The sequence below is a fragment of the Budorcas taxicolor genome, chromosome 14 (assembly GCF_023091745.1).
Source record: "Budorcas taxicolor isolate Tak-1 chromosome 14, Takin1.1, whole genome shotgun sequence".
Classification (NCBI taxonomy): Eukaryota; Metazoa; Chordata; class Mammalia; order Artiodactyla; family Bovidae; genus Budorcas; species Budorcas taxicolor.
Genome location: NC_068923.1, coordinates 85,387,439 through 85,402,032, shown reverse-complemented (window position 1 = coordinate 85,402,032; position 14,594 = coordinate 85,387,439). Strand labels below are relative to the sequence as shown.

The 14,594-nt window shown below is 40.5% G+C and overlaps 1 protein-coding gene across 1 annotated transcript in view; it reads right to left on the bottom strand.

The window, feature by feature from the left end:
* RUNX1T1 (RUNX1 partner transcriptional co-repressor 1) overlaps positions 1-14,594 on the bottom strand; it is a 150,201-nt gene that overhangs the window by 56,587 nt on the left and 79,020 nt on the right. The window contains 2 exon segments of the mRNA XM_052651782.1: positions 1,382-1,623; positions 3,399-3,536. Coding sequence (XP_052507742.1) covers positions 1,382-1,623; positions 3,399-3,536 — 380 coding nt within the window.

Genomic DNA, 14,594 nt, shown 5'->3' with positions numbered 1-14,594 from the left:
GAAGTTACAGAAAGCACGGTTAAAGAACCTATCAGATTTAAAAAGCAGTTTTCAAAAAGACATTTTTTTTTTTTTAACTAGTAACAAACACAACAACACAATTACTGTTTTTGGATTTATTTTGTGGTTCTATGATATAAGTTACTTATGTATCAAAGAGACTTTGTGCAAAACTCAAGAATAAATAAAAAGGAAAAGGTAAATACTGACAAAAGTAAGTGCTGTATGCTGACACACTTATGTCAAAATCACCTTCCTGTCACAGAGCAATACGAGGTGACACTGATGGATTCTGAAATATGTGAAAGCTGCTTGTTTTTAAAGTGTGAAGGAGAGGGAGGTAAGGGTTAAAAACTGAATGGTAAAATCTCTGTCAAATGTGAGATACCATGATCTGAAGCAAGTCTATTGCACCAGACTCTCACGCAGACTTTTAGGACTTTTTTTGTAAAACACACTGGTGTGGCTTTGCCCATGATAAGTCTATGTAATTAGATAAATGAAATCATCATCCTAAATGAAAATTCTTTATTTATAAAGAAAATCACAGGACATGCAAAAGTGATTTAGAATGCAAAAAAAAGAAATATGTTCCAATTTCCAGCGTGACAATGGACACACTGTAGTATAATGTGCCCAAATCAACACTTCTATTCTCAGAATAATGGTTTATGTAATTCTATCTATAACAACAACAAAAAAAAAAACAATTAAAGAATGGCTACAAGGGGTTAAGGGATGAAGAAGTCAGGGTATTATTGTTTTATATGTACAACTTCAGTTTGGGGTGATGAGAAAAAGTTCTGGAAATGCATAGTAGTGATGGTTATACCACAACGCGTATGTACTTAATGCCACTGAACTGCACACCCAGAAATGTGTTAAAATGGTAAATGTTATGCTACATGCTTTTTCTCCCACACACACAAAATTTACTATTAGGCTTAAAAATGAAAACATAAAAGAATAACGTGTTACTTGTTATAAACTCCTGCTCATCTAGGCTGCTAATAAAAATTCTCCAAAGCAATGAAGTTAAAATAGGCACCCAATTACATTAAGCAAACCACTAACATAACAAAAATATTTTGCCATTGTCAAAGTACCTTAGCCATGCCAGGAGGATATACCTATTAAATTTTATGCACATACACAATTATGGCCAAGATAATGATAAATCTGCATAACCACAGCCAAAAGGTAAAAGAAATCACTCTGGGGGTCAATATGTAATGCAGACCTGAAACCCTTGTTCCCACAGAATTAGACTTGCACGCAATACCCGGTGTGGAAACAAAAGGGCTGCAAGAACGCAGCCTGTGCTTGGAGTCTCCCCCACCTTCTCCCTTCCCCCAAGTTGGGCCGCGTTCAGTTGGCTTACCACCAGGCCTAGGACGAGGGTGCGGACTCGCTCTCCTATCTCTGGCGAAATGTCATTGCCAAACTGCTGCAAGGTAGTGAGGAACCGTTTCAGCTTGCTGAGCTGCCTGGCACCGCAGGCTGGGGGCAGCTGTTGATTAGCCAGAGACGAGGAGGAAGAGGAGGAAGGCCCATTGCTGAAGCCGTTGGGCGGCGACGGGGCGCCATTCAAGGCTGTGGGCGAATGGCTCGTGCCATTGGTTACTGTCGAAGGGCACAAAATCAGAAAGAAGAAGATAAACGAACAAAGCACGTCAACAAGAAAATCACAACTAAGGGTCCTTCCCTTCCAATCTGGGGACTTTGGGTCATTTCAAAGCTGCGGGGTGTTTGGTGAGATGCTCTGACGTCACGGGGTGGCCAGGCGCTCGGGTGCTCCCTGACTCCAGGGGTGGACCCCTCACCCTGCAGGAAGATAATCTGCACAGAAGCTGGTAATCAATGGGGGCTGGCTGGAGCGCAGGGCCAGCCTGCCTCCCAAGCACGCATATGCCAGCCACCTGAAACGCTTCAAACACAGAACAAACAGCATTTTGGATGTCAGCTTTTTGTCACAGGCTTACATCAATGTAACAGAACTATTCCTTTCTAAACGGCTCCCCGAGAGAAAGTGTACATTTGGTGGAGACTAAATTTATCACTGGACATTTTTAATCATGTTTTGTACACACAACTGACAGCTGTGTTTATAGAAAGAGTACTTTCAAGTTTTAACCTTATACCACCCAATTAGAAGGCTATTTTCTCCCCCTCATATTTCTTAACCACTTCTTTAAGGAAAACACAAATTTTATGTAAGAAGCCAAAATGGATATGGTAATTATCAAAGAGTTATTTCTAGAAACCGAAAGGGACATCTCAATCCAACTAACAGCATGGATAGGCGGTAACTTGGTGAATTCACTCGATAAAATTTACTTGAATATCAAAGTAATAATCCGTAAGAACTAGGGTAGAAAAATTTACACATTTCTCACCAAAGAACTATTGACTTTATCATGGTAGATCTTTATCAAACCTATCTTTGAAATATAATTTTGATAAATGACCTCCAATGATATTTTAAAGATGTTTTAAGTACCTTATCATTCTTAAAAAGTTTCAAGAAAATAAAATGGTCTTGTCCCAAGTGAGGACCAGAGCTACCTGTCAAGAAATGATATCTCACTAGGCCCTGTCACAGCAGGCATACGCCTATCACTGTGACTCTGGGCAAAAACAAACCAAATGCAAGTTGACAGGGTTACAACTTGGCACTGTTGCAGCCCCCTGCTCCTTATATGTTTGGAAAGGCCTTTTAAATGGCAGTGCAATAGTTCATAAATAACCTGGATATCCCTTTTGCTGATCCCTTATACAGCCACAGATCTATTTTTGCTTATTATTTTTCATTCACATATAGATTTCAGGGCGCATGGTCTGTAAATATTAGTTTCACAAATCTTTTATGATATTTTGACCAGGATTTTCAGATCGATGAAAACAAAGCTATCCCCCATCCCTACTAAAATATACAGGAATGAAAGGGAAGTTGGTATTCTGTCAGAATAGTCTGTCCTTTCCTAGACTGACACAAAAGGCAGTACACTCCACTGGTTCAGAACACAAGTCCGGAGCCACGCTGAAATGGAATAAACATTTAATAAACGTCTGACAGGTTCAACACAAGAAAGATGCTCCTTTATTTCAAAAAGGTTTCTGCAGGCTTTGGTTGCGTAAAACAATCCGCCTTTTAACTTAAGAATGTAGATTTTAACATTATTTGTAAATAATGGAAGAAAGTGGTATTAGAAGATCAGAAGGAGCCTGGAAATAATTGCAGCCTATTAACATGTTCCAAGTCAAAAGGAGCAAGCTAAAATGGGATCTTCATTTATCCATTAGACATTATGCTGGATCTTCTTGTCCCTTGATTTTTATTTGCAGAAAACAAAATTAATTTGAACTTGAAAACAGAAAATGCAGAAACGTCTACTTACACGTCGTTGGTGTAAATGAACTCGTTCTGGGAGCCCCTTGAGTTGTTGGGGGAGGTGGCATCGTGGGAGGAGTCAGCCTGGATGGGGTCTTCACATCCACAGGTGAGTCTGGCATCGTGGAGTGCTTCTCAGTACGATCTGGAGGACGCCACCACGATCATGTTATTTGACTCTTTAAGCACCTCGGGGTTTTCTTTTTTTAGCACCTCGGTTTTATAAGTGGGGCTCATCTTTTTTTACAAGCAAGGTAACAGAAGAAACCTAGCATCTTCTATCAATAAAATAGGTCTATCTACCGAGGCTTAAATCAAGACTTTATCATGCAAACCTCTCTTAAGAAGGTGTAGCACAGATGGCAGGACCTCATTTCTAACTGGGTAATTTTACATCCTATTGTTATTTCTGGCTTGGGCAGATGCTACCTTTGGTAGTGTTATATGCAACAGCACAACTTCACTTGAAGCTGAAGCCAACATTAGCAGGATGTAAAAAATAGATGAGGAAGTGGGCCGGTAATGAAGCCCTCAGGCAGCTCAGAAAGTACACAAATCTGAGGCTCTGTTATGCAGGTGGGATCCTGTTAGACGCTGATGTTCTGCGATAGCTTTTTCTGTAATACTTGCCATCCCCTCTCCATGCTTAGCTTTCCAGTCTAATAGATGAAGCAGGCTATGTCTCCTGGTCATAACCTCTCACTTCATTTTTTTTCTGCCCTGTTTGAAAAATCACCACTACATAAATGTCACACAATGAAGTTATTATTGACTTAGAATTTATGAGTTTATGATCCACCATTTAAAAAATATGTAACCAATACTTCAACCACCAATCTCTGGCAGAGTAAGAATGGAAAAATAGCAAACTGAGAACTCAAAAGAACTAAAGACCCTCCTAATATTTTTTTATGAGTATGTGACAGGGAGAATTTCCCTGACTACCCAATAAAGCACTTCAGAACTTTTATACTAAGTGTATTTTTCTCTTGCAATTTTAAACTTCTCAATCTAATCTGCTCAGAGAAACAGATCTCCAGTAAAAAAAAAAAAAAAGAAGAAAAAAAGAGTGTTTGCTTTTTTTTAAGATGCAATTTTCTACCAAATATGTGTACACATGCACACATACCCCCAAAAAAACATTTCTGAGGTGCCTCTTGCAGCCTGAGGCACAGATACCTACCAATTAGACTTTTTGAAAAGTAAAATAATATAGACTATTCCTAAGAATGGATCTCTTAAAACATCAATATGGTCACCATAGTGAAAAACTCTCAAAATTACTTGTCAACTATTAAAATGAAAAGCTCAAATTATTACTATGACAATTCCAAATCAACCTCACCTTTATTCAAAGCAATTTCGTAAGACTTGGGATGAAACAGAACATGACATTTGAAAGCTGAAATAGCGCAGATAACACATAAGGGAAGGTGTACTAAAAGAATTGAAGTAATCACCATTCTAATAAAGAGCATTTTGAAAGATGAATCAGTGAACAGTATCAGGATCTCTCTTTCTTCATCTCTACTGCTGGCTGAATAACAATGACTATCCCTATGGTGAATAAGTGTTCCGAGTGAAATGATGGTGAAGCACATGGAGAGCACCTCTATCTTTATCTTATTATTAAAAGCTTTTCCTCATATGCTATTCCATAGCGTTTTACAACCAGTGCCAGTGAATAACTTATTCTAGAGAAAAGCAGAAGTTAGGCAGGCTCAAAACTACTTCTTTGATAGTTAAATTCATTGCACAGTCTACTCACCTCAACCAACCTCAGCAACAAGGGAATAAATAGCTTTCCACTTATGCTGCAGCTTAGGGAAGAGGTACAGCAGCAAATACAAGTCTCCCTAAATAAAGGCAAATATTTCTCTCTTGCCAAGGAAGGAAGGATAAAGGCAGGCTTGCCAGAGTCGGCTGGGAGATAACAGTGGGAACTGCTGGTCCATCTGGTTTGCATTCTGCTAACACTCACACAGAGCTGTTAGCGAAGGCAGTCCAGACCCACAGATTTGAAGCACGTGGTTGCACAGAGAAAGGAAGGAGGGGGGAGGGGAAGTGGGAATAACAGAAAATAAATAAATAAACACAGCAAGCGAGAGAAGGGAAGACGAGAAAGGGGGAACACACCAAGAAAGCAGGGAGAAAGGAGCTTGAAGTTATAGTGAACAGCTTCAGCACCCCTAAAGGCAGAGCCTTGGCAGGAAGTCACAATGGACAGCTTCAGAATCCAGAAAGGCTGAGCCTTGGTAGACACGGGCCCTGCCTCACCCTGATGCGATTCCTGAGCAAGATCTAAACTTGAGAATATATCCTGCACCCACTTTTTACTACTCTTTCTCCAACAGCCCGCGCTAAGGAAAGAGGGGATAATAAACTGTCAAGTTGACAATGGGTTTCCTCTTCAGACTCTTTTAAGATAAAATTTGCGTTTGTCTTCTGCTGCCCAGTTTTAGAAAGATTTTTGATACATTCGCAATTTTAATCTGAACACCTTTCAAATACCTGTCTTGGTCCACTTATGTAACATGATTCCTATGCAGAATTTAACCGTAATGACAGCAGTAATTATTATAAAAGGTAGATGAACAACTTTTTTTAAATTTCTGAAATGTCATCATTTTAGGAGCAATAAGCACTAAGTCAGTGAAGAGCAAAACACCACCACTTCTAACAGTAATATACACACTTTCACCAGAATGTATGTTCATGTGTATGTGTATTTAGGATTTTGACATCGGCCACATTTCTGTGATGGTTAGTTTCACTCTGATGAAAAGGAGTTCCAACCCAGAGTTCCTACAAACTTTGACAAAGTGGGACCATATGTAACTCATTCTGCGCTGTTCACTGCAGTCAATCCAGAATTGAGATAGATGGTGAAATAGCCAGCCAGGCCTAAGCCATACACACACACACAAAAACCCTCTGGAGCAGAGAGATGCAAGGAAACTCAGAAAATGTGTTTTAACTATGCTGAGTTCTGTTGCGTTTGCTTTGGATTATTTTTAAAAAAAACATTCTGAAATATATATTCTTGAAATTTCTATAGCAAACAGTAAAAGAGCTATGATTTAATCATAGAAGTATTTCATTCCATTTCAAATTAGAGGATATAGTAAAACCAATATTAAGCTATAATATTTCTTACACAGTTTTCTAAGTTTATGAAAATTATATTGTTCTTTTATGTAATTTCTATTTTTAGTTGCTCTGGGGGAAAGCTGACATTTATTGACACAAAATGATACAGCCAAAAAGAAAGAAAGAAAAAAGTTGTCAGTAAATAATGTATTTTAAAAAAGAATCATCTACCTTAATGATTCACACCACTTCTAAACAACATCTTCCCTATATGGTAAGTTTTCAGCTCACATGGCAAATATTCAGCACATATGTACCAAAGATGGCTGATGCATGGAAGGAAATGTGGTATATATAAATATATTACTGATAGCATTTCAATACCCCATTCAATGTCAGGGCCTTCTAGAAGTGGTATGTTTTCCATTTCCTTTTTTGTTGTTGTTATTTTATGTGAAAAGGTATGGCATAATCCGCCATGGCACTTATTTTACTTTTAGTTAGTTCAAATAGTTCCAGATGTGTTCTTAAAGTTTGAGGACAGGCATTCTACATTTCCCTTGTTTACATACCATTCTAGAGATGATTGGTGTAAAAGAATTCAGTATTGGTATAATGAATGGTGTAACATTTTCTATCAGAGTTCATCATGTCAATTCTCAAAGAAGAAATATCTGTTTCACAGGTGTTATGGACCGAAGAACTTTTCGGTCAATTAGTAGTTAGTTCAGAGTTAGTCTTATTTGAGTGTTAGTTAAGAAAGCTAGAAGGCATGCACCAAAGAGGATTAAGCCCAAGTGGAACCAAAGACCAAGGTACTAAAGGAGGAAAAAACTGGCACAGAGTTTGGTTTTTATTTCTCTGGAAAATGGAGCAAATATGGTTCTGACAATGGAGTCATTTAGTGATTCCCGTGACTGGGTGTGAGCTGTTACAAGCAACTGTCTGCAGACTCGAAAGGTAGTCGTTCCAGCCTCTACAACACCAACACCGCATTTCCTTGATAAACACCTCTGGCAACACTCATACCTGCTAAGGACCCTTCAACAATGCTTAAGAATAAAAGTCAAATGCTAACATTTCAGCCGAATGCAATTATACAGTGGGAAGGATATTTATTAACAGCGATAACAGAACTTCAAGTTAAGACAGATGCGGTTGCAACTGTAGACTCTCTTGACTATTAGCAGTGAGCCCTCAGGCAAGTGAGTTACACTGAGTCAGTTACTCTTCCCTGGCGGCTCAGCTGGTAAAGAATCCACATGCAGTATGGGAGACCTGGGTTTGATCCCTGGGACGGGAAGATCCCTTTGAGAAGGAAATGGCTACCCATCCAGTATCCTGGCCTGGAGAATTCCATGGACTGTGTAGTCCAAGTGGTTGCAAAGAGTTGGACATGACTGAGCGACTTTCACTTCCACTTTCTTTTCCCTTTTCAGTCCCTCTTAAGAACAGGGATGCAATCCTCTGCTGCAACAGGACCCCACCACAGTGCCTTCTTGTATCAGGCACCAACTTGTGTGAGCTCCTTCTCTTTGGCCTTCCTCTCCATGATCCATTGGCTTTATTGCCAATGCCTTTCCCCGATTATATGCTCTGCCTATACAGGGCACCTTGACATTACTCCTTGACTTTTCTGCCTTTCTTTATAGAGCTGTTGTTTCCTTTATCTAGAACATGTCCCATCTTGTAGATTATTTACTGCTCATTATGGATTCCACATCCTCTTAAAGCTTTCCCCAGCTGCCCTACGTACCAACTGTATCAGGCTTCCTCTGCGTCCCTTTTATTATAGCCTATCTGTACAACATCTGTATACGTGAATCTGTATTATACACTCAAACACCCCAACCAGTGATTATATTGACAGTAAGCAGTTAAGTGTTAGCCGCTCAGTCGTGTGTGACTCTGTGACCCCACGGACTGTGGCCCGCCAGGCTCCTCCGTCCATGGGATTCTCCAGGCAAGAATACTGGAGTGGGGTGCCATTCCCTTCTCCAAGGGTCTTCACCAAGGGGTCTTCAGCACCCAGGGATCGAAGTCAGTTCTCCTACATTGCAGAATGATTCTTTGCCCTCTGAGCCACCAGGGGAGTACAGTAAGCAACCTGATAGCAATTTAAGTGCCTTCTCAGGAAGACATTTTAAAACTAAGCACGACCATGGCTTTCATTACTACCCAGGTGGCGCTAAGGATAAAGAACTTGCCTTTCAATGCAGGAGACATAAGAGAGGCAGGATCAATCCCTGGGTAGGGAAGATCCCCTAGGGAAGGGTACGGGAACCCACGCCAGCCTGGAGAATCCCATGGACAGAGGAGTCTGGCGGACTTTGGTCCATTGGGTCACAAAGAGTCAGACACAACTGAAGCTACTTAGCATGCATGCATAGCTTTCATAAGAAGGAATGTTAATTCATAACTTTTACAAACCCATTCCCTATATTATAGCCAGTTTAAAGACAGCCACCTTAATTCCATGGCAAAAGACAAACACAGAATCATCAACAGCATATAAATACATGAGAAAATGCGATGCAGGTAAAAAGTAAAGATTCTGAAAATCCAAAATTCAGTTCAACTGTGGTATCATCTTACGTAGTTTCAGACAAAGTGTAAGGATGACCTATCACCTCATGTCTTACCATGTGTTATGTGAAGATATTTATTTCTGATATTCAAATCTGATCTGACCTGTTACCTAGTTTAAAACCATTGGGACTGTCCCACTGACCACAGAATAAAATATAAGCTCTTTAGCTTACCTTACTACTACTAATTTGCTTCAGTCATGTCCGACTCTGTGCGACCCCATAGATGGCAGCCCACCAGGCTCCCCTGTCCCTGGGATTCTCCAGGCAAGAACACTGGAGTGGGTTGCCATTTCCTTCTCCAGTTTTCCTTTAAAATTGGAGGAAGTTACAGTTCAGTACACATAGGCAAAGTCATATCTGACTCTTTGTGACCCCATGGACTGTAGCCCACCAGGCTCCTCTGTCCATGGAATTCTCTAGGCAAGAATACTGGAGTAGGTTGCCATAGCTTACCTTATGTCACAGATATTGCTGAGTTCCTTCTCAATAGCCCTTATCCCAGTCTTCCCTGCTGAAGAGCTCTAATTTTGTTCAGATACACAATTCTTAGGGGCAGATTCTGCTTGTTTTATATTACTCAGGTTATCACATTCCCCTTATCAGCAACAGGTTTCAGAAGTGAGAGCTGTGCTCCAATTATGGACAATGGGTCATGAAGGGAGGTCTATAGAAAAGGTTCTAGGAAAGACTTCCTCCTAACCCACCAAAGAGAAACCAAAGCAGAAAATACCTCTTTTTCTTCTGTCTGAAAGTGATTCTTCAACTTCTTTGGAATTTACTTTTCTTATTTAGAAAATTCAGCATCTTGGAATACAAGACCTCAAGGATCTTTGCAAAACTCTAATGTTCTCTCATTTCTTTCTTCACATGTGGCTCACGATAATCTCAAACAAAAAGGAGGCTACTCAGAAAAAATGTATCGACAATGAAGTGACCACCAGACCTCCTCTGTTCACATAAACTTCTGTGTCCACAAGACTATGCCTGAACAGAAATCTTTTTCCAGAAACATTAAAATGAATATCTAGCTCTTGTTTTTAAATACAATTTTCAATTCTCATGACTAAATCTCTGTCAATGATCTGGTTACAAAATAACTGTACAAATGTCCAAATTTCTCTGTTTAAGCTATCATCAAAACACTCATTTTCAAAGCTCAGGTTCTTGAAAGCATCATCTACACTCACTTTCCTTATTCCCTTTCCCTCCTTACTTGGAGTAGACACCTGTAAGACCTCTGCCTAGAAAGTTTCCCTCCCAGCATGGGGACTTGCCAAGCGCTCTAATCTCATAGCTACCTTGGGAGCCACCATGTTCTTTGATGACTTCATACCCTGGATACCAGCGGCTGGCCCAGGCACAGCACTTAGTCTGATATGGGCCATCTCAGGAAAGAAAAGTAACTCCAATCCAGAGACGAAAATCACGCGCTCTGCTGCCTTTCATGTCCAGAAAGCAGGTGTGTGTTGGAAAAGAAGGCAACAGGCGGGAAGAAATCAAGAAATGACAAGAGATTATCCTGATAGTGCCTCACAGGAAACTTGCTCCTTCTACTGGATTCTAGTTGCATCTCTAAAATTCCTATAATTTGGATCTTCCAAACAATCCTAGTTAATCAGTCCCTCCTTTGCCTAAATCTTAATTTGAGCTGACTTTTTACTTGCAACCAAAGAATCGTGAGTAAAATAACCCTGGACTATAGCATCAATGTATTCTCCTCCTACTGAAACTTCTAAATTGTCTCTTATTAATCCAAGAAACACTTGTATCATTTATCTGGCATCTTTGTATCAACTGACACTGTACACCACTTCCTTCTGCACGAAACATACTGTCCTCTGGACTCCGTTATTCTAAAGTTCTCCTCATTTTTCTCAGGCCTCCCTGCGTGTTCTTTCTCAGTCTCTTTTAAAAGTTCACTCTTTGACATCCCTATGATGACTCCTCTATTTCCCCACAGTGTTCCTCTTCAAACTTTCACTCTATGCCTTTTCCTTAGTGATGTCATTGGTGCTGTGACGGTCACACCATGGCCATTATGTGCATGACTTATACATGTAACTCTAGCCCTAATATCCCTTCCATGTCCTAGAATCGAATATCTAGAATGCTACTCATTTCAAGAGGCTGAATTCAAGCTCTTATAAAACTATCCTCTCACCTTGCCTAAGTGACAATCCATTGAATGGACTTTCTGATCTGACAGTTCATCTCTGATACATTCTCCAAATCACATCCAAAGACCTTTTATAATGTTAAGCATAAAGTCCTCGTGTCTTACTAGGATGCAGAAAGACAGAGCTTTGTGACTTATCTGGCTCCCATATACCCCCCAGCCACCTCTGAACTCTTTCCTGAATTGCTATGGCCTCTGAAAGCCCCTGGGTCACACGGGGTTCCACTGCACTGCGTCCCTTACCTGACATACCCTTCACTCCACCACTGTCTGCTTAAGTCCATCACTCCTTTAAAACTCCATCTGGGTCTCACCTCAGCTAGTGCGTGCTAAGTCACTCCAGTCGAGTCTGACTCCATGTGACCCCATGGACTATAGCCTACCAGGCTTCTCTGTCCATGGGGTTCTCCAGGCAAGAGTGCTGGGGCGGGTTGCCATGCCCGCAGCCAGGGGATCTTCCTGGCCCAGGAACTGAACCCGCATCTCTACATCTCCTGTGCAGGCAAGTGAGTTCTTTACCTCTTTGTCACTTTGGATGCCCCAGCACAACTCTCCCATCCTGGGCTGTCCCAAAAACTACCCTATATTTCCATATTTCACTCTCTAGGTCGTCTTTTGGCACTGACTGCACTTTATTTAGAACCAAGGTCAGTCTCTTCCACTAAACTGTAATTTATTTAAAGGAAATTATGATGACATATTATTTGTTTTTATAGCCCCAGTACTTGGCACAGTGCTTGACACATAAAAGGTGCTCAATACATATTTTAAATGAATACATATTGCTATAAGGCCATAATGCAGGCAGATGGGATAGGGTGTCCTCGGAGGAAAAGAACCAGATGTAGCTTTTTGACATAAGAGAACCCATTTTAGGCCTAAGCCCTTTTGTGATCTAAGCCTAGATATGATGCTTGTCCCTGAACAGGTCTCAGTAGTAAATGATCTTCAGGGAACAAAGGAATGCAGAGCAGAGGAAAAGCAGTCAAGAAGCAACAGTTCAGCAATAAACCAGAGTCCTGGCTGTTCCTCAAGGGATACACATAACCATCTGATACACATCTCGGAGTTATTCTACGGGAACTAAGACTGCCATCCTGGTAAGGATGGTAGCTACACTTTAGGGCACCCGAACCTAAGGAAAGACGATTCTGACCTTTTCTGACCCTTGTGACTTCAGGCAACTGAAGCTTGGATTCTGTCAACCTCTGCCCCAAGTCTATGCTGAGTTTTTAAAAAATATTCATTTACTTATTTGGTCGCACTGGGTCTTCGTTGTACCCCCCTGGCTCTTCAGTGCAGAGCGCAGGCATCTCTCTAGTTGTAGACTCAGCAGGTGCAACACAGCATGCGGGATCTCAGCTCCCTAACCGGGGATCAAATCCATATCCCCTGCATTGAAAAGTGGATTCTTAACCACAGGACCATCAGGGAAGTTCCTTTATGTTGAATTCTTCTCTGTTCCAGTTCTTCATGAATATGTATGTAGCTTAAAACTCCCCCAGTTTTGCTATTCGAGGAGACACTGCTTTGGATAAGATCGCTAGCGTTCTCCTTACTTGCTGCAAGTAATAAATCCTTCCTTCTGGTTGTATCTTCTGTGATACCCACCAAGAGGGGAACCCAGTTTTCAGGTAAGAATAAGGCATGCCTTTAGTCACAACTTTGAAATACTAGAACTTTCAAGAAACATGACAAATTTAAGGTCTTCTACACCTTTTTTCTATCTACACTCTGAAAACATTAAGTAACCAAAGATAAATCTTTGAATTGGATTAGTGAGTTTACCAGTTTTAAAATGTCTTTCAGTAATCACGATATATTTCCTAAAACCTTTTATATTAGAAAAGGAGATGTGTAAGGCAATTTATACACATACAACATAGTCTCCAAAAGCTCCCCCTTTTTTTTTTTACAATAATAGTTAACAGTGTAGTCATATATCATACACATGTATATTCAAAACAAAGACAAAATATATTATGAACCCAAACAAATTTTTTTCATATTTCAAAGGTTTTCTGTTCTTGTCTATGGATGGTAGAATTATAGATTAGTTTTAGTTTCTTTCTGTTATCTTTCTTTTATTTAAACATTATGCAATAAAAAGGTTTATTTTTACAAGGGAAAAAAAAATCCCACAAAAACCCTTAGGATAAGTCACCTAAAATGAAGTAATCAGGCACTACACCAAATCCTTTGCATGCTTTAACCTTATTTTAAAATCTCACTACGAAAAGGTACTACAAAGTTGCCCATCTTCTAAAAGGGAACTGAGGACAAGAGTAGATAATCTGTTTGAGGTTACAAGCTAGAACTTACTCCAGGTGTTCTCAAGAGTTCACTATCATCTAAAACTATAGCTATTTCACACAAGATCTGGACTTTTATACAAGAATGTGTCTTGCTATTTTATACAAGAAACATTCAGTAAATATTATATCTAGAGTTAGCATTATACTGGAACTGCACCTTCTAAAACTACTGTGAAAGTGAAGTCGCTCAGTCATGTCCGACTCTTTGTGACCCCATGGACAGTAGCCTATCAGGCTCCTCAGTTCATGGAATTTTCCAGGCAAGAGAACTACTGTACTAATCACTATAAAGAAAGCTGAGAGCCGAAGAATTGATGCTTTTGAACTGTGGTGTTGGAGAAGACTCTTAAGAGTCCCTTGGACTGCAAAGAGATCCAACCAGTCCATCCTAAAGGAGATTAGTCCTGGGTGTTCATCGGAAGGACTATGTTGAAGCTGAAACTCCAATCCTTTGGCCACCTGATGTGAAGGGCTGACTCATTTGAAAAGACCCTAATGCTGGGAAAGATTGAGGGCAGGAGGAGAAGGGGATGACAGAGGATGAGATGGTTGGATGGCATCACCGACTCAATGGACGTGAGTTTGAGTGAACTCCAGGAGTTGGTGATGGACAGGGAGGCCTGGCATGCTGCGATTCATGGGGTCACAAAGAGTCAGACAAGACTGAGCAACTGAACTGAACTGAACTGAGTCACACGTGGCCACTGAAAATGTAATTAATTAAAAGTAAATAAAATTTAAAATTGAATTCCTCAGTCACACTAGTCACATTCAAGTGCTCAACAGCTGTGGTGGCATGGCTACCATATTAGAAAGCTCAGTTATAAAGTATTACAGTCATCACAGAAGGACAAGGCAGAGCTCAATGAAACGGCTCTGAAATGCTACCCTAAGAAACAAAAGTTCTGTGATAGGAGGCCATGGAGGTGACATACAGCTTCAAAGCGTGGGGACTGGGGGAAGGAAGGAGAGCCTTTGGTCTCATCCGAAACACTTCCCAGTCCCATTCAGATCTTTCCTTGATTTATATG